At 40.8% G+C, this 25,965-nt stretch overlaps 2 protein-coding genes across 2 annotated transcripts; both read right to left on the reverse strand.

Annotated features, from left to right (window-relative positions):
* Positions 1 to 11,094: 11,094 nt before the first annotated feature.
* LOC138074219 (olfactory receptor 1G1-like) lies at positions 11,095 to 13,566 on the reverse strand. Its single transcript, XM_068966293.1, has 2 exons — positions 13,561 to 13,566; positions 11,095 to 12,081 (listed from the first exon to the last, which is right to left on the reverse strand). The coding sequence occupies exons 1-2, from the start codon at positions 13,564 to 13,566 to the stop codon at positions 11,095 to 11,097; spliced, it is 993 nt and encodes a 330-aa protein (XP_068822394.1).
* Positions 13,567 to 20,635: 7,069 nt separating this feature from the next.
* Positions 20,636 to 21,568, reverse strand: LOC138088424 (olfactory receptor 1F1-like). The gene has a single exon (XM_068983576.1). The coding sequence runs from the start codon at positions 21,566 to 21,568 to the stop codon at positions 20,636 to 20,638; it is 933 nt and encodes a 310-aa protein (XP_068839677.1).
* Between the last annotated feature and the right edge of the window lie 4,397 nt (positions 21,569 to 25,965).

Genomic DNA, 25,965 nt, shown 5'->3' on the forward strand with positions numbered 1-25,965 from the left:
CCCCCAGTGGGACTCAGTGGTTGTGTGGCACAAATCTTCAGCTGTGGCTTCTACCTGGGTCATCGGGCTGCTGCACCCTGGGTTTTACCTGGGCAGAGGGTTAAAAAGAGTTGCCAATCTCCCTGTTCTCAAGGCCACGTGGACACATTCTGTTTTCCATTGGTACAATTATTTGGCCGCCATCTTTCTCCCCTCCATTGGCCTGGAGGTCATTATAACACACATAGAAGCCCTTACTAAATTCTCCCTACAAGTGTTAAGTGGTAGCTGGCAAAATCTGTCTTTTCTGGACACTGAATCTAATGAGAAAAGCAATCATCTAAAATAGGATGGCCTGGACATTATTACTGCCTTGCAAGGAAACACCTGTGACGTTACCCACAGTGTTGTGTGTTTGTACCTGATGAGTCTACTAGTGTGTCATTTTATTAAATCACGGAGGACACAAGCGAGTGGCCCTAGTGAGCTGAGGTCAAGCTTAGGGGACTTAATAAATCAGTAGTTCAGATCATGGGGCTTTTGGTGGAAAAATCTGTTCCTAATTTTGGGAATCGTTTTCCTAATGTGTGTTTTCTCTTGCATGTGCCTATACTGTTTTGGTGGCATCTCCTCCAAAACAGTCAGATAGGAACCACCTCCATGCAGTGAAGCCCCTTGCTGGACCCTTGCAAAGTGTTCAAGGTACCCAATGCTCATAAAATCTGAACTCTGTGATGGCTTTCAGGGAAAGACTTTTAAAGATAGGGTGAGGGGACTTCTCTGGTGGTCCAGTGGCTAAGACTCTGTGCTCACAATGCAGGGGGCCTGGGTTCGTTCACTGGTCAGGAAACTAAATCCCACATGCCACAACTAAAGAATCCACACGCCACAACTGAGACCCACCACAGCCAAATAAATAATAAATAAAAATAAATATTAAAGACAGGGTGAGGCAGAGGGTTGCTGTGTATGTGATCAGCTTGTGGATATTCTTCTGATTGGTTGGTGGTGAGGTAATGAGCAGTCAACATCATCAACCTTCTGGTTCCAACCTGTCTGGAGTCTCTGTGCTTATGATTGGCATACAGTTAACTCTTTACACCTGGTGGGGGTTTCAGTGTCTGCAAAACAACTTAAAGGATATGGCTCAGAATATTATCTATAGCCCTTGAGGAGGAACTAAAGATCCTTGACTTTGATGAATGCTTGAATTATTATCATTTTGTCTGGCTTGATTGTTTTATTTCTGCATTTTCTCACTTCTCTGGTTCAATTTATTTTTGGATCTTGAGGAAGGCCTAGGAGTCTAAAGATTTTCTACAACAAGAAGCAGGCTTGTGGAGGAGGATGTGGCTGGGTGGGAGTTTGTCCCTGGAGGGCCTGTTCAGGTCCACTGGGGGGAGGTCAGAGAGGGCGTGACTTCTGATTGACTTGTGAATCGGACCCGACTGGGGGAAGCCCTTCATCTCCTCCTCTGTGCTTGAAATATACACTCTGCTCAAGTGGGTGCCATTTTCAAGAGAGCAATGAGAGAGGACTGAGCACTGAAGAACTGATGCTTTTGATTGTGGTGCTGGAGGATTCTTGTGGGTCCTTTCGTCTGCAAGGAGATTAAATAAGTCAATCCTTGGAGTAAATCAACCCTAAATATCCATTGGATATGCAGTATCCACTGATACTGAAGCTGAAGCTCCAATACTTTGGCCACCTGATGTCAAGTGCCGAATCATTGGAAAAGACCCTGATGCTGGGAAAGATTGAGTCCAGGAGGAGAAGGGGGTGACAGAGGATGAGATGATTAGATGGTATCACCGACTCAATGGACATGAATTTGAGCAAACTCTGGGAGATAGTGAAGGACAGGGAAGCCTGGCGTGCTGCAGTCCATGGGGTCACAAAGAGTTGGACATGACTTAGCAACTAAACAACGAGTGAACAATGTGTTGTTCAGAGCATCTGAACAGTGTGCATGTCTGAACCCACTGTTTAAACTTCTAAGATCCTGGCCAGTGTGGGTGGATATCTACTTGTGGCTACTAAGACAAGCCTTGTAAGCAAGTTCCCCTGCTTATTCAGGGAATTCCTGTCCTTCTCTGCGGCAGTTGAACTATGCTTTCTGTAAGTGCGGGGGAGGCTTGTGAGACTTTCCTATTCCCCTTTATCTTTCACAAGCGTCTTCCCTAATATATTTTTTCCACTAATTATGTTTTGGCATTTGTTTATCACAGGCCTTGAACCGACACTATGCTTAACAAAAAATTTGAAACAGTTGTGTATTTTGGGGTTGTTTCTATTCTTTCATTATTATGAATAATGCTATTATGAACATTCATGTACAGGCTTTTATCTGAACATACATTTTCTTAGTTATATGCTGAGGAACGGAATTGTTGAATCATATGGAAACACTATGTTTAAGTTTTTGAGAAACTGCTGATGGTTTCCAAAGTGGCTACATTATTTTAAAATCTCACTAAATGCAGAAGGCCTGAGTTTGATAGCTGGGTAGGGAAGATCCCCTGGAGAAGGGAATGGCTACCCACTCCAGTATTCTTGCTTAGAGAATTCCATGGACCAGAGGAGCCTGGCAGTCCATGGAGTCACAAAAGTCAAACACTACTGAGAAACTTTCACTTTCACCAATGTAGAAGTGTTCACCGTTCTCTCATGCCTTGGTAACATTTTAATATTGTCCATTTTTTTAACCATCCTAGTGGAAGTGAAGTGGTATCTCATTGTATGTGTGTGTGTGTGTGTGTGTGTGTGTATTTAATTTGGCTGAGCCAGGTCTTAGTTGTGGCATGTGGCATGAAGGATTGAACCTGGGGCGCAAGCATATGGCGGGCATGAAGGGTCTTAACCACTGGACCACCAGGGAAGTCCCTCAGTGTGTTTTTGATTTGCATTTCTCTGATGATTAATGATGTTAAAGAGCTTTCATGTGCTAATTGGTTGTTTGTATCTTTTTCTTTGGGGAAGCATTTATTTAAATCCTTTGTGATTTTAAAATTTGGTTATTAGTCTTATTGTTGAGGTGTAAGTTCTTTATACATTCTTATACAAATATCTTATCGGATATGTGACTTGTATAGATGCTCTACCTTTCAGTGGGTTGTCTATTCAGTCTCCTGATGGTGTCTTTTGAAGTGCAAAACTTGGTGATTTTGATGAAGTCTCATTTATCCCTTTTTTATATGACTGATTATGCTTTTGGTGTCATACCTAAGAAACCATTGACTAATCTAAGATCACAAAGATTCATTCTCACACTGTCTTCTAAACATTTTATAGTTTTAGCTTTGACTTTGAGTTCATTTTTATATGTATGTGAGGTAAAGGTTCAGGTTCATTCTTTTGCATTTGGTTGTCCAGCTGACCCTGCTAGTTGACCCTGCACTGCTTGTTGAAAACAATATTTTTCCCCCACTGAATTGTTCTGAATTGCTGCCTTATTAAAAATGAATTGCCCATAAATGTGAAGGTTTACTTGTGGACTATTCCTTTGATCTATATATGTGTCTGGCCTTATGCTGTATGGCATTGTACTTTTAAAAATTGAAGTATAGTTGCTATATGATATTATGTTACAGATGTACAGTATAGTGATTCACAATTTTTAAAGGTTTTACTTCATTTATATACTTCATTTATTTAGTTCATTTATTATAAAACATTGATTGTATTTCTTGTGTTGTACAACATATCCTTGTAGCTTATTTTGTACCTAACAGTGTGTGCCTCTTGATTCTCCCTTTCTTCTCCCACTGAAGACTACTGGATTGTTTTCTATATCTGAGTCTGCATTTTTTATATTTAATAGTTTCTTGTATTTTTTAGATTCAACATCCAGGTGATGTCATATGATATTTGTCTTTCTTTATCTGACATTTCACCTAGCATAATGCCTTCAATGTCCATCCATGTTGCTGCAAATGGCAGAATTTCATTTTTTAAAAATAACTGAATATTATTCCATTGTATGTGTATACCACATCTTTATCTATTAATCTGTTGATAGACAGTGAGGTCACTTCCATATATTGGCAACTGTAAATAATGTTGCTATGAATACTGAGGTACATGGATCTTTTTTTTTTTTAATTAGTGTTTTATACCCAGGAGAGACATTGTTGGATCACATGGTAGTTCTATTTTCAGTATTTTGAGGAACCTTCATACTATTCTCTATAATGGCTGTACCAATTTATATTCCCACCAAAGGTGTAGAAGGGTTGCCTTTCCTCCACATCCTAGCCAACAGTCGTTATCTGTGTTCTTTTTGATAATAGCCATTCTGACAAGTGAGAGGTGGTATCTCATTGTAGTTTTCATTTGCCTTCCCTGGTGATTAGCGATGTTGAACATCTTTTCCTACAAAGTACAGCCTTAATTACTTAATTGCCTTATTTACTGAAGCTTTGTAGTAAGTTTAGGAATCATGAAGTGTGAGTCTTTTGACCTTGCTCTTCTTTTTTAAGAGTGTATTGATTGTTCTGGTTCCCTTGCATTTCTATGTGAGCTTTTGGATCAGGTTGTCATTTTCTGCAAAAAAGGTGTTGGTGTTCAGTTGCTCAGTCACGTCTGACTCTTTGTGACCCCATGGACTGCAGCATGTCAGGCTTCCCTATCCAGATTTTGATAGAGATTGCACTGAACTCAAATTGTTTGTTAGTTCTAATAGTTTTTTTGGTTGACGTTTACAGCAACTGTCATTTGCAAGTTTTACTTCTTTACAGTCTGCTGCTGCTGTTGTTTTAGCCACTCAGTTGTGTCCAACTCTTTTGTGACTCTGTGGACTATAACCTGCTTGGCTCCTCTGCCCATGGGATTTGCAAGAATACTGGAGTGGATTGCCATGCCTTCCTGACCCAGGGATCCACTTGCATCTTCTGCATTGGCAAGCAGATTCTTTACCACTGAGCCACCAGGGAAGCCCTCTTTAGTCCAATTGCCTTCTAGTTCTTTTTCTTACTTAACTGTGCTGAGTGGAACCTCTAGTACAATACTGAGTGGAAATGGGAGGAGTGGCCATCTTTGTGTCTTTCTTGACCTTCGAAGGGCAGAAATAGGAAGATTAGATAAATGGATAATGATGCTCACAAGAAAAACAGATCAGATCCAGGGATTAGAGAGGGCTAGTGTGAGAAGGTACTTTTTGCACATGACATGAAACTTACCCTGTGTTCCAGGGCATGGAGTAAAGGAAGAAGCCACAGAAGGGAAAATAATGCTAGAAAGAAAGGCCCTGAGGGGAAATGTGTATGATATATATGAGTGAGTGAGGGCTCAGACATAGTCAGCATCCTGTTTTTAATAATTATGGGACAGGAAATGGAGAGGAAACTCTTGTAAAGAGTGAGAGATGTAAGGGAGAGAGCCACTTCTACATTTAGTATCATTCTTGGGGACGACCAAGGATGAGATGGCTGGATGGGATCACCGACTCGATGGACGCGAGTCTGAGTGAACTCCGGGAGTTGGTGATGGACAGGGAGGCCTGGCATGCTGCGATTCATGGGGTCACAAAGAGTCGGACACGACTGAGCGACTGAACTGAACTGAACTGAACTGAAAGTCATATACTGTTTCACTAAAAAAAACCATGCTGCCTACTAAAAGCCACTAAATTACAAACTATAAAAAGGAATTTTATAGTATATGAATTATATCTCAATAAAACTGTTATTAAAAATAGCATCGTACTGAAATATAAAAAACAATTTATTATTCACATGAACTACATAGGGAAGGATTTTCCAATGATAACACAGCCTGAAGAGTCACAAAGAAGATTATTTTTTATTAGTTTCATGTATGTAAATTGAAAACTTATTTATGTCAAAAAATCAAAAAGAAAACCAAAGGATGAAATGGTGATTGGGAAAAGGCTGCAATATGAGTAGGAGAGTGTAAAGTTTAAATATTTAATATAAAAAAGACTTATGCAAGTTTTAAAAATAGTCAAATGACATGAAGAAATAATTGACAGAAGAATAAATAAAATGCATTTATGGATTTAAGTAAACAATCAGTAATCCAAAACACTCAAAGAAGAGAAGTACCATTTTTCACTTACTATATTTGTGACAATTGAGTAAAAAATTGGAACACAAAGAATGCAGAAAAAGGAACATTCTCACAGAAGCATCAGTTGGGATGTAAATCATTAACAGTTTGGTAAATTTTTATTTTTATTATAGATAGTTTCTTTATTAAAAAATCCATCTATTTATTTGGCCATGCCATGTGGCATGTGGGATCTTAGTTCTAACCCATGATCCTTGCAGTGGAAACGTGGAGTCTTAACCACTGGATCTCCAGGGAAGTCCTTGTAAACTATTTTTGCAACATCTTTCATGAGCCTGAAAAAATCTCCACACAGCAATTCCACTTCTTAAAATTTGTTGGAAGGGCATGGGTAAAAATATATACATATATGGTTTATTCACACTGATTTTCATTGCATTATTATTTATAAAGTTAAAAATAATTAATAGAACTAATTACCCCCAAACGGAAGATTACAGACAGTGTGTTCAAAATCAGAGACACTACTCTGCCAGTCAAGGCTATGGTCTTCCAAGTGGTCACGTACGGTTGTGAGAGCTCAACAGTAATGAAGGCAGAGCGCCGAAGAATTGATGCCTTCCAGCTGTGGTGCTGGAGAAAGACCTCCGAGAGTCCGTTGGACTGCGAGCAGACCAAACAAATCAATCTTAAGGGAAATCAGCCCTGAATACTCATTGGAAGGATTGATGCTGAAGCTGAATACTGAAGACCAGTATTTTGATCACCTGATGCAAACAGCTGGTTCATTGAAAAAGTCCCTGATGCTGGGAAAGATTGAGGGCAGAAGGAGAAGAGGGCATCAGAGGATGAGACGGCTGCCTGGCATCACCGATACAATGGACATGAACTTGGGCAAACTTCGGGAGTTGGTGAGGGACAGGGAGGCCTGGTGTGCTGCAGTCCATGGGGCCACAAAGAGTCAGACACTACTGAGCGACTGAACAACGACAACATGGAAGGTGCTTCTGCTATAATATTAATTATGAGAATGCTTATACAAATTTAACAACAGTGTGGAAAGCATTCATGTTTAAAAATTACATGAAAAACCATCATCTTAATGTAGAATAAATGTATAGAGAAAAGGATTGGAAGAATTTGCATAACACATTCTTTCAGGAAAGGATTTGAAAATTTTTCCTTATATTTTAGACATTTACTATAATGACACAAATAATTTTTCAATTGGAGAAAAACTAAACAGTTTAAAAAATGAAAATAGCTCACAGCTAACAACAATAATTTAACTCAGATGACCATTATATCTACTACTGTGGGCAAGAATCCCTTAGAAGAGATGGAGTAGCCATCATAGTCAACATAGAGTCTGAAATGCAGTACGTGGATGCAATCTCAAAAATGACAGAATGATCTCTGTTCATTTCCAAGGCAAACCATTCAGTATCACAGTAATCCAAGTCTGTGCCCCAACCAGTAACACTGAAGAAGCTGAAGTTGAACGGCTCTATGAAAACCTACAACACACTCTTAGAAGTAACACCCCAAAAAGATGTTCTTTTAATTATAGGGGATTGAAATGCAAAAGTAAGAAGTCAAGAAATACCTGGAGTAACAGGCAAATTTGGCCTTGGAGTACAGAATGAAGCAGGCCAAAGACTAACAGTTTTGCCAAGAAAATGCACTGGTCAAATAAAACACCCTTTTCCAACAATACAAGAGAAGACTCTACACATAGACATCACCAGACGGTCAATACCAAATCAGATTGATTATATTCCTTGCAGCTGAAGATGGAGAAACTCTATACACTCAGCAAAAACAAGACCAGGAGCTGACTGTGGCTCAGATCAGTTCAGTTCAGTCGCTCAGTCATGTCCGACTCTTTGCGACCCCATGAATTGCAGCACGCCAGGCCTCCCTGTCATCACCAACTCCTGGAGTTCACTCCGACTCATGTCCATTGAGTCAGTGATGCCATCCAGCCATCATGAACTCCTTATTGCCAAATTCAGACTTAAACTGAAGAAAGTAGGGAAAATCACTAGACCATTCAGGTATGACCTAAATAAAATCCTTTATGACTATACAGTGGAAGTGACAAATAGATTCAAGGGATTAGATCTGGTAGAGTGCCTGAAGAACTATGGATGGAAGTTCGTTGTACAGGAGGCAGTGATCAAGACCACCTCCAAGAAAAGAAATGCAAAAAGGCAAAATGGTTGTCTGAGAAGGCCCTACAAACAGTTATGAAAAAAAGAGAAGTGAAAGGCAAAGGAGAAAAGGAAAGATATACCCATTTGAATACAGAGTTCCAAAGAATAGCAAGGAGAAATAAGAAAGCCTTTCTCAGTGATTAGTGCAAAGAAATAGAGGAAAACAGCAGAATGAGAAAGACTAGAGATCTCTTTAAGAAAATTAGAGATACCAAGGGAAAATTTCATGCAAAGATGGGTACGATAAAGGACAGAAATAGTATGGACCTAACAGAAGCAGACAATATTAAGAAGAGGTGATAAGAATACACAGAAGAACTATATTAAAAAGATCTTCACGACCCAGATAATCACAATGGTGTGATCACTCACCTGGAGCCAGACATCTTGGAATGTGAAGTCAGGTGGGCCTTAGGAAGCATCAGTACGAACAAAGCTAGTGGAGATGACAGAATTCCAGTGGAGCTCTTTCATATCCTAAAAGATGATGCTGTGAAAGTGCTGCTCTCAATATGCCAGCAAATTTGGAAAACTCAGCAGTGGCCACAGGACTGGAAAAGGTCAGTTTTCATTCCAATCCCAAAGAAATGCAATGCCAAAGAATGCTCAAACTACCATAGAATTGCACTCATCTCACAGGCTAGTAAAGTAATGCTCAGAATTCTCCAAGCCAGGCTTCAGCAATACGTGAACTGTGAAATTCCAGATGTTCAAGGTGAATTTAGACAAGGCAGAGGAACCAGAGATCAAATTGCCAACATCCATTGTATCATTGAAAAAGCAAGAGAGTTCCAGAAAAACATCTATTTCTGCTTTACTGACTATACCAAAGCCTTTGACTGTGTGGATCACAACAAACTGGGAAAATTCTTCAAGAGATGGGAATACCAGACCACCTGACCTGCCTCCTGAGAGATCTGTATGCAGGTCAAGAAGCAACAGTTTTAACTGGACATGGAACAACAGACTGGTTCCAAATTGGGAAAGGAGTATGTTAAGGTTATATATTGTCACCCTGCTTATTTAACTTATGTACATAGTACATCATGAGAAATGCTGGACTGGATGAAGCACAAGCTGGAATCAAGATTGCTGGGAGAAATATCAGTAAACTCAGATACGCAGATGACACCACCCTTATGGCAGAAAGTGAAGAAGAAGTAAAGAGCCTCTTGATGAAAGTGAAAGAGGAGAGTGAAAAAGTTGGCTTAAAGGTCAACATTCAGAAAACTAAGATCATAGCATCTTGTCCCATCACTTCAAGGCAGATAGATGGGGAAACAGTGGAAACAGTGAGAGACTTCAATTTTTGGGGCTCCAAAATCACTGCAGATGGTGACTACAGCCATGAAATTAAAAGATGCTTGCTCCTTGGCAGACAGGTTATGACCAACCTAGACAGCTTATTAAAAAGCAGAAACATTACTTTTGCCAACAAAGGTCCTTCTAGTCAAAGCTGTTTTTTCAGTAGTCATGTATGGATGTGAGAGTTGGACCATAAAGAAAGCTGAGTGCCAAAGAATTGATTCTTTTGAACTGTGATGTTGGAGAAGACTCTTGAGAGTCCCTTGGACAGCAAGGAGATCCAACCAGTCCATCCTAAAGGAAGTCAGTCCTGAATATTCATTGGAAGGACTGATGCTGAAGCTGAAACTCAAATACTGATGCGAAGAGCTGACTCATTTGAAAAGACCCTGATGCTTGGAAAGATTGAAGATGGGAGGAGAAGGGGCTAACAGAGGATGAGATGGTTGGGTGGCATCACCTACTCAATGGACATGAGTTTGAATAAACTCTGGAAGTTGGTGATGGACAGGGAGGCCTGGTGTGCTGCAGTCAATGGGGTCACAAAGAGTTGGACATGACTGAGGGACTGAACTGAACTGAACTGAACAATAACAAAAAACCAAATCACCTACCAGAGACAAAGATCTAAGTCCAGATGTATGAAACTGGACAAATTCTAACTCTTTTTTCCCTAGCTCCCTTTTCTAGAATATCCTTGTCCTTGCAATCACATAGAGCTCCTCGGCGGCTCAGCAGTAAACTAATCTGCCTGCAATGCAGGAGACACGGGTTTGAACCCAAATGGCAATCCACTCCCGTATTCTGGCTGGGTAAATTCCATGGACATAGGATCATGGCAGGCTACAGTCCAAAGGGTCACAAAGAGGTGGACATGATTGAACGACTGAACATAAGCATACACACTCAGGCAACATACAGATTCTCCCTACTTGATATGACATTCTCCATGTTGAGTCCAGTCCCCATGAGTGAGTTTCTTCCAAGGTAGGGTCAGATTTGGTCCCTGCAGCCCAGTGACTTGACTGACGTCCTGACCTGTCTAGTCTTGCCAGAATTTTTTGTTGTTGGGGAAGAATTTGTAACCTACACTGCTCTTATTGGCCTTACTCCTAGAAGCGAAGTGTCCACTGGCATTTTTGATGTTCCCAACTCTGGATTGACTCTGCCTGGATACATATACCCACACATCAAGTCATCCTGTGGGGAATGCTGGTCCCCCTTTCTCTCTCCAAATGCCCTTATTGCTGTTCTGCAAATGTGAGTCTTTATTTTCATCCATCTGCTCTGAAAACTCAGCATATTATGTTTTGAATGTGAGTCTTTCAAATTTATAATGGACAAATCTAGAGAAGGAGGGACATTGAAAAGTCTGGAGCTCTACTCTGGGGAAGGACTTTTTATGGGGTGGGACATCTTCCCTGTAGCTCAAACAGTAAAGAATCTTCCTGCAATGCAGGAGACCAGGGTTCCATCCCTGGGTTGGAAAGATCCTCTGGAGAAGGGAATGGCAATCCCCTCCAGTATTCTTGCCTGGAGAATCCCATGGACATTGGAGCCTGGCGGGCTACAGTCTGTGGGACCGCAAAGAGTCAGACACGACTGAAGTGACTAAGACTACACTACTCCATCTTCCCCAGCCAAGGAGTCTCCACAAAGCCCTCTTCATGTCGCTGTTCCTCAGGCTGTAGATAAAAGGGTTCAACATGGGGGTGACCATCGTGTACACCACAGATGCCACCACTCCAGTGTCTGCTGAGTAGGAGGATGAGGGCTGGAAATATACCAGAAAGACAGTTCCATAGAAGAGAGTGACCACTGTCAGGTGAGAGCCACAGGTAGAGAAGACTTTGTGCTTCCCCCCAGCAGAGGGGATCCTGAGGATGGTGTGGATGATGTGGGCATAAGAGACCAGGACACAGGTGAGAGGGACCACCCCTGAGAGGGCTGCTTCTGCAAACGTCATGAGCTGAAAGATGTGAGTGTCTGAGCAGGCAAGTTTGAGGAGTGGGAGAAGGTCACAGAAGAAGTGTGGGATGGCATGGGAGGCACAGAAGGAGAACTGAGACATGCGGAGACAGAGGGAGAAGGCCAGGAGGTGGGAGCTGAGCCAGGATGCGGTGACCAGCAGCAGGCAGCGCTGGGGCCCCATGATGGTGGTGTAGTGGAGAGGAAGGCAGATGGCCACGTAGCGGTCATAGGCCATCACAGCCAGCAGGAAGTCGTCCAGCAGGGCCAATTCCATGAAGAAGAACATCTGCACGAGGCACCCAGTGTGGGAGATGGCGTGGTGCTGTGTGCGGATGTTGAGCAGCACCTTGGGGACTATGGTGCAGGAGAAGCAGGTGTCAGTGAAGGACAGGTTGGCCAGGAAGAAGTGCATGGGGGTGTGGAGGCGGGGGTCAGAGCTGATGGCCAGGACGACGAGCAGGTTCCCCAGCACGGTGACCAGGTACACGGCCAGGAAGAGCCCGAACAGGAGAGGCTGCTGCTCTGGGTGCTGAGAGAAACCCAGGAGCAGGAAGTCAGAGATGCTGGTTCGGTTTCTAATTTCCTTCAAAAGCAGAGAAATTAGAGAAGATCTTATTTAAACAAAGATAGACTCTCAATGTTACAGAGTCCATGGACTTTGGTTTGTTTTTCTCTATTCCTTGAAGAGGTCACTGAGTTCGATTAGTAGGTGTAAATGCTGATTTGCAAATATGTACAAATAGGACTGTGAACGCTGATGAGACGGCATCAGGGTAGAGATGTAGTTTGGGTTCTAGAATCCTGTAATGTGGCATGCTTTCCCCATAGGTGGTCTGAATGAGACTGAACTGGAATTCAGCTGGAAAAATCTCTTCAAATTTAATTTCCTTTTTAAAAAACTATATAACAATCATTTTTGTTTGTGATTAAATTTTTATTTTCTATTGAAGTATAGCTGATTTACATTGTTGTGCTCGTTTCAGCTTTACAGCAAAGTGATTGAGTTATGCGTATATGTGTGTGTATATATATATATGTCTATTCTTTTTCAGATTTTTTTCTCATATAGTTGATTACATAATATTGAGTAGAATTTTCTGTGCTATACAGTAGGTCCTTGTTTTTTTAAACTTTTTTTTTTAATATTGGAGTATAGCCAATTAAGAGTGTTGTGATAGTTTCAGGTGGATAGCAAAGGGACTCAGCCATATATATACCTGTATCCATTATCCACCAAATTTCCCGACAATCCAGGCTGTCACATAACATTGAGCAGTGTTCCTTGTGCTATACAGTAGGTCTTCATTGATTATTTATTTTATATACAGTAGTGTGTGTGTGTGTGTGTGTGTGTGTGTGTGCTTAGTTGCTAAGTCATGTCCAACTCTTTGTGACCCCATGGACTATAGCCCACCAGAGTCCTCTGTCCATGGGGATTCTCCAGGCAAGAATACTGGAGTGGGTTGCCATGCCCTCCTCCAGGTATATACGGTAGTATGTATGTGTTAATTCCAAACTCCTAATTTAGAACAACCATTCAAATTTCACTGTCTTACTGTGGAGCTCATTTTGGGGTCATGCATATACTAGGATTTAGGGGGCAAAACAAGGAGCTCTGTGTGTAAGTGTATGAGTGTTGAGCACATGTTGAGGATGATAGAAGGAGGGTTAATTACTTCAGAGAGGAGCCCACTGAGATTTAGGGATCTCTGATGGGAGTGTTCTGGCCCTCTTTGCTTTGTTCTGGCCCTCCATGCATTTGTGGGGCTATGAGAACCCTGTGAACCGAAAAGCACCTTTTCATTAAGGGCACATCATTTTCATTCTCATCATCAACCTGCCCATCAATATCTTATGTTTTACCAGCTGAGCTTTGGAATCTGGACATGGGATAAGAATTTTTTCTCTGTTCCTTATGCTCAGTCCGCCTTTGATTAATTGCTGTCCCCTGAATCTCTGTGTCCTGCTTTGTACCATGTACGACTACTTCGTAGACTCACTGAAGTTGTAACTGAGATAACATATGTGGCGGGCAGGCTGCTTCTGAGGGCAATGATGTTACCGTCATTGTTAGCAGTAGGTGATGCAATGTGAACCTGGGGTCCAGGATGTGGTGCAGAAGTACTGGGGGATGTGCTCTACTGCTGAGCTCCTCATGTGCCTTTAAACTTTGGGATAATTTTACTCCCATTGAACTTTGCTTTTCTTCTACAAGATGCAGATAATAACCTACCTGATAGGATTGTTGAAGAGGCCAAATGCTGGGATTGGCTGCGGTTTCTTCAGGATTCATGATATGCTGCCAAGATGTGAAATTCGAAGGAGCTATGATGGTTTGGAGGAAGAATGCCAGGTCAGTCAGTGGCAGCAGGGGCCAACGTCATGTTTGTTTAGGGTCATGAATAAAAACATTATATACTTCTGGAGTCTGACAGAATCTTTCCACTCTTTACTCTTGCTGAGATCTTGAGAAAGTCACCAATTTCATCAGCTTCAGTTTCTTTATTAGCTTAAATGGAATAATGATAGAGTTTCCTATACAGAGCTGTTATGAGGATTAAGTTTGATAATAATTATAGACACCAGGGCTTCCCTGGTGGCTTGGGTGGTAAAGAATCCACCTGCAATGTCGGAGGCCTGGGTTTGATCCCCGGGCTAGGAAGATTCCCTGGAGGAGGGCATGGCAACCCACTCCAGTATTCTTGCCTGGAGAACCCCATGGACAGAGGAGCCTGGTGTGCCACAGTCCATAGGCTCGCAAAGAGTTGGAAATGACTAAGTGACTAAGCACAGCACAAACAGAAAAATACACTGTTTTAGATCAAGAATGACATAAATGTAAGTGCTTAATAAATATGACCTATTATCACTATTTTTTTAAAAATTAAAAGGGTGTTGTTTTTGTTAATCCAGTCACTGCCTGCATCTTGGGCTTGTAGGTTGTGAGGTGTCGATATAAAAAGTCATCATCATTATCACCAATATCAGCACAGCAGCACCACCTCTGACTCTACTCACAACTGTCAGTGGCAAAACTTTTGTTTTGCCAGCTGGAAACCAAGTAGAAACTGGGTCAAATAACTTAATCATAAAAGCTCCCTGATTATCATATTATTGTAGGAATAAGTAATTTTGTCCTAAATGATTTAGCACAAAGTTTAGTAAAAAATGAAGGGTGTGACCGAGGTTGGTAACTAAATGGACATAGAGAGTAAATTATGGGTACTGACATGGCGAGGTGGCGGAGAGTGACTATGGGAACCAGGCTCTTCCACTGGACAAGGGTCAATTATGCTCTGTTCTTGCACAGGTGCTGTGTCCTAGTCACTGATGGGGTTGTGGAAGGGTGCTCTGATACCCATTCTCCACAATGCCTTCAAGTCTGCACCTTCAGGGATGTGATGAACCCCAGCCCCTCATAGTGACCAGAAGATTCAGAAAATGATTGGCAAGTAGGGATGTAGAAGAAAGTGGCAAAAGGAAAAGGAAGAGGTTCTGCAGGCTGCTTGTGTATATGTGTCAGCGTGTGCCCTTAGGGAGACTCTCTCCCCATCCCTAAGCGTCTGTTCTCACCTGGAGGTGCTGACCAGCCTCCACCTGTGATGCTTCCTTAGGAGGCTGGGTTCACTACTCTGCTGTCACAAGGGCTGGAGGCGCAGAGCCCTTCCCTCTGAGTAGGAAGAGCACAGACTGAAGACTCAGGTCATTAGAGATTCCCAGCCACTGGAGCCAGGAGGAGCCATTGCTTTTTCACAGGCAGTGTCTCCTGGGATCTGTTCCCAGACCTCCTAGTTAGAGACACGAGGGGGCAACTGTCCAACCTGCCAGCTGTCCCCTCTGGACGGTGGCCTTCTGTGTCGCTGCACCAGCAGTGATGGTTCCATTCAGGTGGACCAGGCTCCATGGGCGGCACTGCTGGTTTCTCCCCTGGGTGAGGTGCAGTGTGGATCCCTCCTCCCAGCCTTTACCGTGAACTGGTCCATCTCAGTCCCGGAGTCCCTGCTTTCTAATTAGAGCCCCGGCCCTATGGACATAATACAGTATGTCCCAGTAAATAAGTAAAATTAAAGATAGAATAGATCAGAGGTCATAATCTTTGCTTTTAGAAGTCATGTAGATGAGGACACATTCTTATTTAATGATCTCAGAGAACAGAGATATGAAGAATATTTAGATTCTCTGTTGGACACATGGTGCCTAATACTTTCTTTCTAAAAATAAATCAATTTATGGATATGTTTGCTTTTATTTTAATATATCTTCCATAAAAAGAATGTATAAAACATGTATACTCTCTTAAGAATGTTAATAAAATTAATGCCTATTCCCCCATCACTTAAGCTTAAATAGTATACAAGTCAATACTTTATTTATTTATTGTTCCAGGATAGTTTTTTAAAACTTATGCTTATTTTGAATTAAAAAAATTTAATACAATTTTAAAGGTTACTCTCCATTTACCGTTACTATAGAATATCGGCTATATTTTCAGTTCTGTACCAATCATCCTTGAGCCTATCTTACACCCAAGAGTTTCTACCTCTTATTCCCCATCCTCCACACTGCCTCTCTCTCCCCTTTCCAAGGGTAACCACTAGCTTGTTCTCTGTGTCTGTGATTCTGCTTCATTTTTGTTTTATACACTGGATTGTTGTGCTTTTTAAGATTCTGCTTATAAGTGATATCATACAGTCTTTGTCTTTCTCTGTCTGACATTCTCTTAGCATACTGCCCAAGAAATTACTGGGAACCCTCTTGCCTGGAAAATCCCCTGGATGGAGGAGCCTGGTGGGCTGCAGTCTGTGGGGTCTCTAACAGTCGGACACGACTGAGCAACTTCACTTTCACTTTTCACTTTCATGCATTGGAGAAGGAAATGGCAACCCACTCCAGTGTTCTTGCCTGGCGAATCCCAGGGACAGGGGAGCCTGGTGGGCTGCCTTCTATGGGGTCGCACAGAGTCGGACACGACTGAAGTGACTTAGCAGCAATCCCCTATGTATCACTTCCCAGATTCAGAAGTAGAACATTGCCAGCTTGTCTAAAATTCCTTTTGTGTTATTAGGTTCGTCATCACTCTTCCCTCCTTCTCGAAGGAAAAAATCTTTCTAATGCTTGATTTTAGTCTTGCTTCTTTTTGAACTTTATATAAATCCCCTCATGCACTATGTATTCTCTTTTCTGGCCCTTTTGTTCAGTTGTTTCTCTGTGAGATCATCTAGACAGCTCTAGGTGGTGGGTGTTTGTTCACTTCCATTGCTGTGAGTTGGTACATTGTATGATACCACACATTAGTCATGCAAACTATATTTGAAAGAATAATTTTCTTTGGTTATTTGGAACAGTACTGTTTTCATCATTTCTGTATATGTTTCTTCGTATACACATGCATTTCCTTCTCTTTCATAAATACCCAGGAGAGGAATTTCATGGTTTTAGGAAATCTCCATCTTCAATTTTACTATGCAATATCAAATTCTCTTCCAAATAGATTGTACCAATTTGCACTTCCATCAGCAATAAGTGAGGTTGCGGTGGCAGCTCATTCTTGGTAACACTTGGTGGTGTTAGTTTTTTTCATTGTAGTCACTTGGGGTGTGTGTGTGTGTGTGTGTGTGTGTGTGTGTGTGTGTGTTGGGGAGCATCTCCTGATGGCTTGACTTTATATTTTGGTAATTAGTAATGAGATTGGATACCTGAAATACTTATTAGTGTTGGTATTGCTTAATTTTGAAACTGTTTATCTAAATTTTTGTTCATTTTTCTTTTTAGTTAAAATTCTAATTTATTTATAGAACTATTTAAATATTCTAGATACCATCCCTTTGTGCATTATATGTATTACAAATATTTTCTGTCTTTATGGTTTGTCTTTTCACTCTTGTTGCAGTCTGTTTGCCAAGTAAATATTTTAAATTTTAATTTATTGAATTCATCAGTTCTTTCCTTTTTTCTTAATGCTTTACTAGTGTCTGGTTTATGCTGTCCATTGTTCCCTTAGTTCAGGAAAGTATATTTCAGTATTTTCTTCTAAAATCCTTAGAATTTTGCTTTTAACAGTTACTGCTTTAGTCACTCTGAAATAGATTTTCGTGTATTTTGTGAACTGAGTACTAAGGTGTCTATGTTTTACTTGTTTTTGCCTCAAGACACCTAATTAATAATTTGAATGTTAGACTCCTTTGAATTTCAATATTATCAAATCTATCAGGTGTAAATAAAATTCAATTTTGTTTCCTTCATTAGAAAATATATATCTTTTTAGAAAGATGGTAACAATAACCCTGTATGCGAGACAGCAAAAGAGACACAGATGTATAGAACAGTCTTTTGGACTCTGTGGGAGAGGGAGAGGGTGGGATGATTTGGAAGAATGGCATTGAAACATGTATAATATCATATAAGAAATGAATTGCCAGTCTAGGTTCGATGCAGGATACAGGATGCTTGGGGCTGGTGCACTGGGATGACCCAGAGGGATGGTATGGGGAGGGAGGTGGGAGGGGGATTCAGGATGGGGAACATGTGTATACCTGTGGTGGATTCATGTTGATGTATGGCAAAACCATTACAATATTGTAAAGTAATTAACCTCCAATTAAAATAAATAAATTTATATTAAAAAAAGAAAATATATATCTTTTATTTGTTTTTCTTATCCCATTGCACTGGATGTTTCAAGTACAATTTGGGATAGTTGCAGTGAGAGTTGGTATTTTGTCTTGTTCCTCATGTGGACAGGAAGGATTTAATGTATGATTATGACACATTATATGCTATATGTTTGAAAAAAGAACTCTTTTCATATTAAGAAAATTTGCTTCTATGTCCATTTGCTAATGTGACTTTTTAATAAGCGTATGTTGGATTATATCCAAATTTTTCTTGCATCTCAAAAGTATCGCTTTCTTGAATCATATGATTTTTTTCCTTTGTTTTGTAATACAGTGACTTACTTTGGTTGACTTTTGAATGTTAAACCAACTTTGCATTCTGGGAAAACTCAGCTTGGTAATGATAACATATTTTCTTCAGCTTATTGTACTTTTTTTTTTTTTGCAATATTCTCATTAGCTTTAGGTATCAAAGTTGTGCTAATGTCTAAAAGGGAATAGGTGAATGTTCCTTTATTTTTATTCTCTGAAGGAATAGGTCTATTGAGGTTGTATATTTCTTACTAAATTTTTTTTGATGAGTTATTTATGATATTTTTCTTTAATATCAACAATATAATTGTGTGTTCATTTCACTAAGTTGTGTCTGACTCTTTATGACCCCATGGACTGCAGCACTCCAGGCCTCCTTGTCCATCACCAACTCCTGGAGTTTACTCAAACTCAAACTCATTGTGTGTTATTCCCACTTTAAAAATATGATTTCATCCTAAACTAATGTATGGCTATACAAAAAATACTGTATTACACAAGAAAGTGAAAAAAGTTGAATATTTGCACAAATTCTGCAGAAGGCAGGATTTCAAATTTAACTGTAGTAAAAGGAGTTACAAAGAATATTTCTTGATTTGATAATAAAATAAAAACTTCCTTATATTTAAAAGAATCACCAAGTTAAGGGACTTCCCTGGCGGCCCAGTATTTAAGATTACATGCTTCCAGTGCAGATGGCACAGGATTTATCCCTAGTCACAAGACTAAGATCCCACATGCTATGCAGAATGGCCAAAACACACACACACACACACACACACACACACACACACACACACACACACACAAAGTTAAGAGATAAAGAATGAACTAGGAACAAGGTGAAGAAGACAGGGATGTAATATCTTGAATATAAAAAGGCCCATACAAGTCAACTAAAAAAATCCCAGAAGGTAATAGGTAGATGACATGAATAAACAATTAATAAGAGAATTTTAAAAAATTGGTTAATGGATGCTGGAAAATAGTCCCTTTATTAATAAACAAAGAAATTAAAACCGGGGCAAGAAGATACCATTTCACTACCATATTTGTTACATTTAGGGGAAAATGTGAACATCAGCATATGGAGTGGACAGAGACAAAAGGACATTCTTATTTGACGCTTTGGCAGCATGGATAAAAGAGCCCCCAAAATGTTACTCTTTGATGTTCTACTTTTGAAAATATTAAAATTACAGACTATGAACATGAGAATCATTTCTTCTCAGAGACTTTCATTGCACTGTTATTTGTAATAGTGAACACATAGAAATCTCCTAATCATCCAACAATGGGGAAACATTATCCTTTCTTCTGTCATCTCAGAGAGCCAAATGTTCAGGAGGCGTTAATGTGGGCACAACTTATGTTATGAAGTTAGGCAAAAAAGAAGCTATATAATTGTATGTCCAGTGCTTTCTCAACACAGTAAAAAACAAAAAGCAATTTTAGGAGACAAGAGGGAAATGATGTGAAATATTATCAGTGGTTGTCTTTAAATGTATGAATAGTGAGTGTTTCTTTTTCTTCTTTTTCCTATTTGTATGTTTTACACATTTGCTCTGAGTGTTTTTTACAGAAAAATGAACTAAGCCACAGCTTAAAAAGTAAAACAATCATGAATCACTCATGGTCACAGGCCTAGTTCTAATCCCAGGTGTATGATTTTGGACCAGCCCCACCTACCAGTGCCAGGTTTCTTCTAGAATTAGTTTCACTTGCTTATTCCCAGCAAATAGTATGTCTTTTGGTTCAGCTTTCTGCCTGTGTAGCTGAATCCCTATGAGCTGTTTCTAAAGATGGGTTTGGAAATGATCCCTGAAACTCAGACACTTGACACTTCTAGATATTGTCAACATTTCTTGTAGTTGAATGGGCAGGTTAGCTTCCTCCAAGAACCTGTATTCTGTCTGATGTCATCTTCTTATGATTTGAATCTGTGATTTGAATCTGCTTGGTCACCTATATCCAGGAATCAAGTCACCTTGCGGGGATTGCTGGTTACTTCTCTTGCAGGCTTTAGCTCTGTCCTTGGTTAGTTAATGGTATTCCAGTCCTGCCAAGTCAGGCATTCTCCATCTTTAAAATCTGCTTGTGATGCCGAGCACCATCCTGCGTTGAATCTGATTTTGTCAAACTTTTTCAAATGAAGACTCTGGGAATAAAACACGTCACAGAGCCTGAGCTTCTAATCTGGGACAGGGCATTTTACAGAGTAGAGCATTTTCCCCAGCCGAAGAATCTGCACAAAGCTCCCTTCATGTGTCTGTTCCTCAGGCTGTAGATAAAGGGGTTCAGCATGGGGGTGACCATCGTGTACACCACAGATGCTGCCATCCCAGTGTCTGCTGAGTAGGAGGATGAGGGCTGGAAATACACCAGAAAGAGTGTCCCATAGAAGAGAGTGACCACTGTCAGGTGAGAGCCACAGGTAGAGAAGACTTTGTGCCTCCCCCCAGCAGAGGGGATCCTGAGGATGGTGTGGATGATGTGGGCATAAGAGACCAGGACACAGGTGAGAGGGACCACCCCTGAGAGGGCTGCTTCTGCAAACATCATGAGCTGAAAGATGTGAGTGTCTGAGCAGGCAAGTTTGAGGAGTGGGGGTACATCACAGAAGAAGTGTGGGATGGCATGGGAGGTGCAGAAGGAGAACTGAGACATGCGGAGACAGAGGGAGAAGGCCAGGAGGTGGGAGCTGAGCCAGGATGCGGCGACCAGCAGCAGGCAGCGCTGGGGCCCCATGATGGTGGTGTAGTGGAGAGGAAGGCAGATGGCCACGTAGTGGGCATAGGCCATCACAGCCAGCAGGAAGTCGTCCAGCAGGGCCAATTCCATGAAGAAGAACATCTGCACGAGGCACCCAGTGTGGGAGATGGCGTGGTGCTGTGTGTGGATGTTGAGCAGCACCTTGGGGACGATGGTGCAGGAGAAGCAGGTGTCAGTGAAGGACAGGTTGGCCAGGAAGAAGTGCATGGGGGTGTGGAGGCGGGGGTCAGAGCTGATGGCGAGCAGGTTCCCCAGCACGGTGACCAGGTACACGGCCAGGAAGAGCCCGAACAGGAGAGGCTGCTGCTCTGGGTGCTGAGAGAAGCCCAGGAGCAGGAAGTCAGAGGTGCTGGTTTGGTTTGCAACTCCCATTTAACGTAGAAAAATTCAAGGAAAATATTGCTCAAATTTGTAGACTCCAAAATCTTAGATCATTCAAAACCTTTTGTCTATTTTCTGAGTTTTTTTCAAAGGTCACAGAGATGTATAGGTGTCTCTTGCTGGTGGGCATGTAAACATATACAGAGGTGAGAACTAGCACAGTGATTGGGAGGCTTTTGGGGGTGAACTGTGCATTTTAGCTATCTTCTAGAAAGTCAGAGATGGTGGTTTGGTTTCTAATTTCTTTCTAAAGCCGAGAAATTTTAGCAGAATCTTATTTAAATAAAGATAGGCTTTCACTATTTCTTTTACTCAGTGTGACTTTACGTAATTGACTCCAGTTATTATGTAACACTGGATCTCCATTTCCTGTTTTGCACCATGTGTAAGTACCTCATAAGTTCATTGCAATTATTGCTGAGATAACATGTGGAGAGCAGGCTGCTCCTAAGGGCAGTGATGGTACTGCTATCATTAGTAGCAGGTGATGAAATGTGAATCTGAGACACAGGATGTGGTTAAAAAGCTCTATCTCTCTGCTCCTCACGTGCCTTTAAATTTTGGGAAATTTTTATTACCATTGAGCTTGGCTATTTTTATATATATTATTGATAACAACCCCACGGATAGGATTGTTGAAGAAGCCAAATGATGGGATTAATTGCAGTTTCTTCAGAATTCAAGATGTGCAATCAAGATGTGAAATTCAAATGAGTTGTGCTGATATGGAGGAAGAATGCCACGGTCAAGTGGCAGCAGGTGCTCTGTGACCCTAAATAAAATGTCATGCTTATTTAGGGTCATGGATAAAAACATACCTCTGGAGTCTGACAGAATTTTCCCTGTCTTTATTCTTGATGAGACTTGAAAAGTCACAAACCTTTTCAGCTTCAGTTTCTTCATTGGCTTAAACAGAAAAATGATAGAAGATAGTTATATATATTTAGATCAAGGCTGACACACGATAAATGCTCAGTAAATATGATCTGTTATTGTTTTTGCTGTTTTTAATAAAATAGGGTGCATGGTCATTGTTGAGTTCTGGTTACTGCCTGCCTCTTGGGCTTGTAGGTTGTGAGATGTCAATATAAAAAGTCATCATCATTATCACCAATATTATTAGCATAGCAGTACCTTCTCTTACTCTTCTCAGAACTGTCAACGGCATTTGGAAAACAAGGGGAAACTGATTTTCTTTTCTTTTGGCATCTGGAAACCAAGTGAAAACTGGGTCAAGCAATCATAAGATTATGATCTAATTATTGATTATTATTCTAAGTATTAATTATTAATTTCATGAGAATAAACAGTTCTATCCTAAATGATTTAGTCTGCTCACCTTTAATAGAAAGAAGCCTGAGACTGAGTTGGGTAACTGTAAATGGACATAGAGAGTGAGTTACTGGTACTGACTTGAGCAGTGGCTGAGAGTGATTCCGGGAGCCAGGCTGTTCCACTGCACCAGGGTGAATTACGCTCTGTTCTTGCACGGGTGCTGTGTGCCTCTCACTGATGGGGCTGGGGGAAGGGTGCTCTGAGACCCATTCTCCACAGTGCCTTCAGTCTGCACCTTCAGAGATGTGATGAGCCCCAGAACTGGGTGCCCCTCATGGTCATCAAAGATCCAGAAAATGATTGGCAGATAGTTATGTAGAAAAAAGTAGCAAAGAGGAAATAAGAGAGGCTTTAAGTGTTGTGTGAGTATATGTGTGAATATGAGTTTGTGTGTGTTTGTGAATGTATGTGCACACAGTTGGCCTTCAGTAGACTCTCTTCCCTTCCCTGATCCCTAAGCCTCTGTTTTCACCTGGAGGTTCTGACCAGCCTCCATCTGTAACCATTTCACGAAGGAGGTTGGGTTTGCTACCCAGTTGTCTCCCCAAGAAGATATGGCTGGAGACACAGAGCCCTTCCTTCTGAGTAGGAACAGCACAGACTGAAGACTCAGGTCATTAGTGATTCTCAGGCACAGGAGCCAGGAGGAGCAGCTGCCTTTTCACAGGCGGTGTCTTCTGGGATCTGATCCCAGACCTCCTAGTTAAAGATATGATGGGGCAGCTGTCCAGCCTGCCAGCTCTCCCCTCTGGATGGTGGCCCCCAGTGTCCCAGCAGTATCAGTGATAATTTCATTCAGATGGACCAGGCTGTGCTCCGTGGCAGCACCCTTGGTTTCTCCCTTGGGTGAGGTATAGCATGGATCCATCCTCCCACCTTAACCCTGAACTTGTGCTTCTCTGTCCTGGAGTCCACACTTTCTAATTAGAGCCCTGTCCCCGTGGATATAATACAGTATGTCCCAGAAAATAAGAAAAAATAAAGGCAGAAAGAGATTAGGGGTCATCATCTGTGCTTTTAAAGTCATGTAGAAGAAGAAACATCCTTACTTAACGATCTCAGAGAGCAAAGATATGAATAATACTTAGATTTTCTACTGGGCCCAGGGTGCCTAATCATTTATTTCTAAACAGAAATCAATATCTGTGTATATTTATTTGTTTTCATGTAAATGTATCTTCCATATAAAAGAATGTATAAAACACATATGTTCTCTTAAGAATGTTAATAAAATTAGTGTCTATTCGCTCATCACTTAGCTTAAATAGTATATGAGTCAGTCCTTTATTAATTGATTGATGGGTGGTTGCTCCAAGATAGGCTTTTTTTTTGAAAAAATTATTTTGGTTTTTTAAACATTTTATTTATTTATTTTTTTACTTTACAATACTGTATTGTTGATCTTTAATTAAAATTTTTTATACAATTTTAAAGGTTTCTTTCCATTTACAGTTATAAAATACTGGTTATATTCTGTGTTGTTCAGTACATCCTTGAGCCCATCTTACACCCAATACTTTTTGCCTGCCTCCCATTCCCCCTCCTCTATGCTCCCCATCTCTCCCCTCCCCACTGGTAACCACTAGTTTGTGTGATCCTACTTCATTTTTGTATTATTCACTAGTTTGTTGTAATTTTTGGATTCCACGTGTAAGTGATATCCTATAGGATTTGTCTTTCTCTGTCTGTCTTATTTCTCTCTGCATACTACCTAAGACATTATTAGAACCTAATCACCTACTTATCACTTCTTAAATTCAGACGTAGAATGCTGCCAGCATGGTGGAAACTTCTTTTGGGTATCCTGTTCATCATTTCTCTTCCCTTCTCAAAGTAAAATGATCCCTACTGACTTTCTAATGTTTTACTTTAGTTTTGCCTGGTTTAGAACTTTATATAAATGGCCTCATGGATTATATACTCTATTTTCTGGCTCTTTTGTTCGTTTCCTTTTGTGAGATCATCTGGACAGCTTTAGGTATGAGCTGTTCCTTCACTTCCATTGCTACGTTATACGATGGTACCACACATTCATCGTGCAAACTATTCTTGAAAGTTGTTTCCTGTTATTTGGAAAAATACTGCAATGACCATTCCTGTATATGTTTCTTTCTGCACGCATGCATTTCTTTCTCTTTCATACATACCGAGGAGTGGAATTTCATGATTTTAGGATATCTGCATCTTCAATTTTAATATACACTAGCAAGTTGACTTCCAAAGAGATTGTACAGAGTTGCACTTCCATCAGGCAACAGGTGAGATTGTGGTGGCACCTCATACTTGGTAACACTTCATGGTGTTAGCCTTTTCCACTTTAGTCATTTGGTGTTTGTGTATTGTGGGGCATCTCCCGATGGTTTGATTTTATATTTCAGTGATTAATAATGAAGTTAGGAAGCTTCCCTGGTGGCTCAGTGGTAAAGAATCCTTTTGCCAATGCCAGAGACATATGTTCGATCCCAGGTCAAGGAAGATCCCACATGCGGTGGAGCAACTAAGCCCGCGTGCCACAACTACTGAGCCTGTGCTCTAGAGCCTGGGAGCCACAGCTGTTGGCCCATGTGCTGCAGCTACTGAAGCCTGAGCACCTTAGAGCCTGTGCTCCTCAAGAAGAGAAGCCACCGCAATGCGAAGCCTGTGCACCACAGCTGGAGAATAGCCCCCACTCGGCACAACTAAAGGAGAGCCCATGAAGCAACAAAGAACCAGCGCAGGCATGAATTTAAAAAAATAATGAGGCTGGGTACCTTTAAAATACTTATTAGCATTTTTATTTCTAATTTTGAAAGTGCTTGCTTATACAAAAGTACACTTTTGTTCATTTTTCCACTTATTTGTCTGTTTTATTCTAATTGATTTATAGAACTATTTAAATATTCTAGATACCAATCCCTATAATGTAGTACATTATATGTATTACAAATATTTTCTCTGTCTTTATGGTGTGTCCTTTCACTCTTGTTACAATCTTGAATGCTAAGTAAATATTTTAAATTTTAATGAATTGAATTCATTAATACTTTCCTTTCATCTTAATTCTTCACCTGTGT

Source organism: Capricornis sumatraensis, chromosome 1 (genome assembly GCF_032405125.1).
Source record: "Capricornis sumatraensis isolate serow.1 chromosome 1, serow.2, whole genome shotgun sequence".
In the NCBI taxonomy this organism is placed as follows: Eukaryota; Metazoa; Chordata; class Mammalia; order Artiodactyla; family Bovidae; genus Capricornis; species Capricornis sumatraensis.

Excerpts from the sequence above, each read along its gene's own strand:
- LOC138088424 (XM_068983576.1), bottom strand. The coding sequence starts at position 21,568 with ATGGGAGTTGCAAACCAAACCAGCACCTCTGACTTCCTGCTCCTGGGC.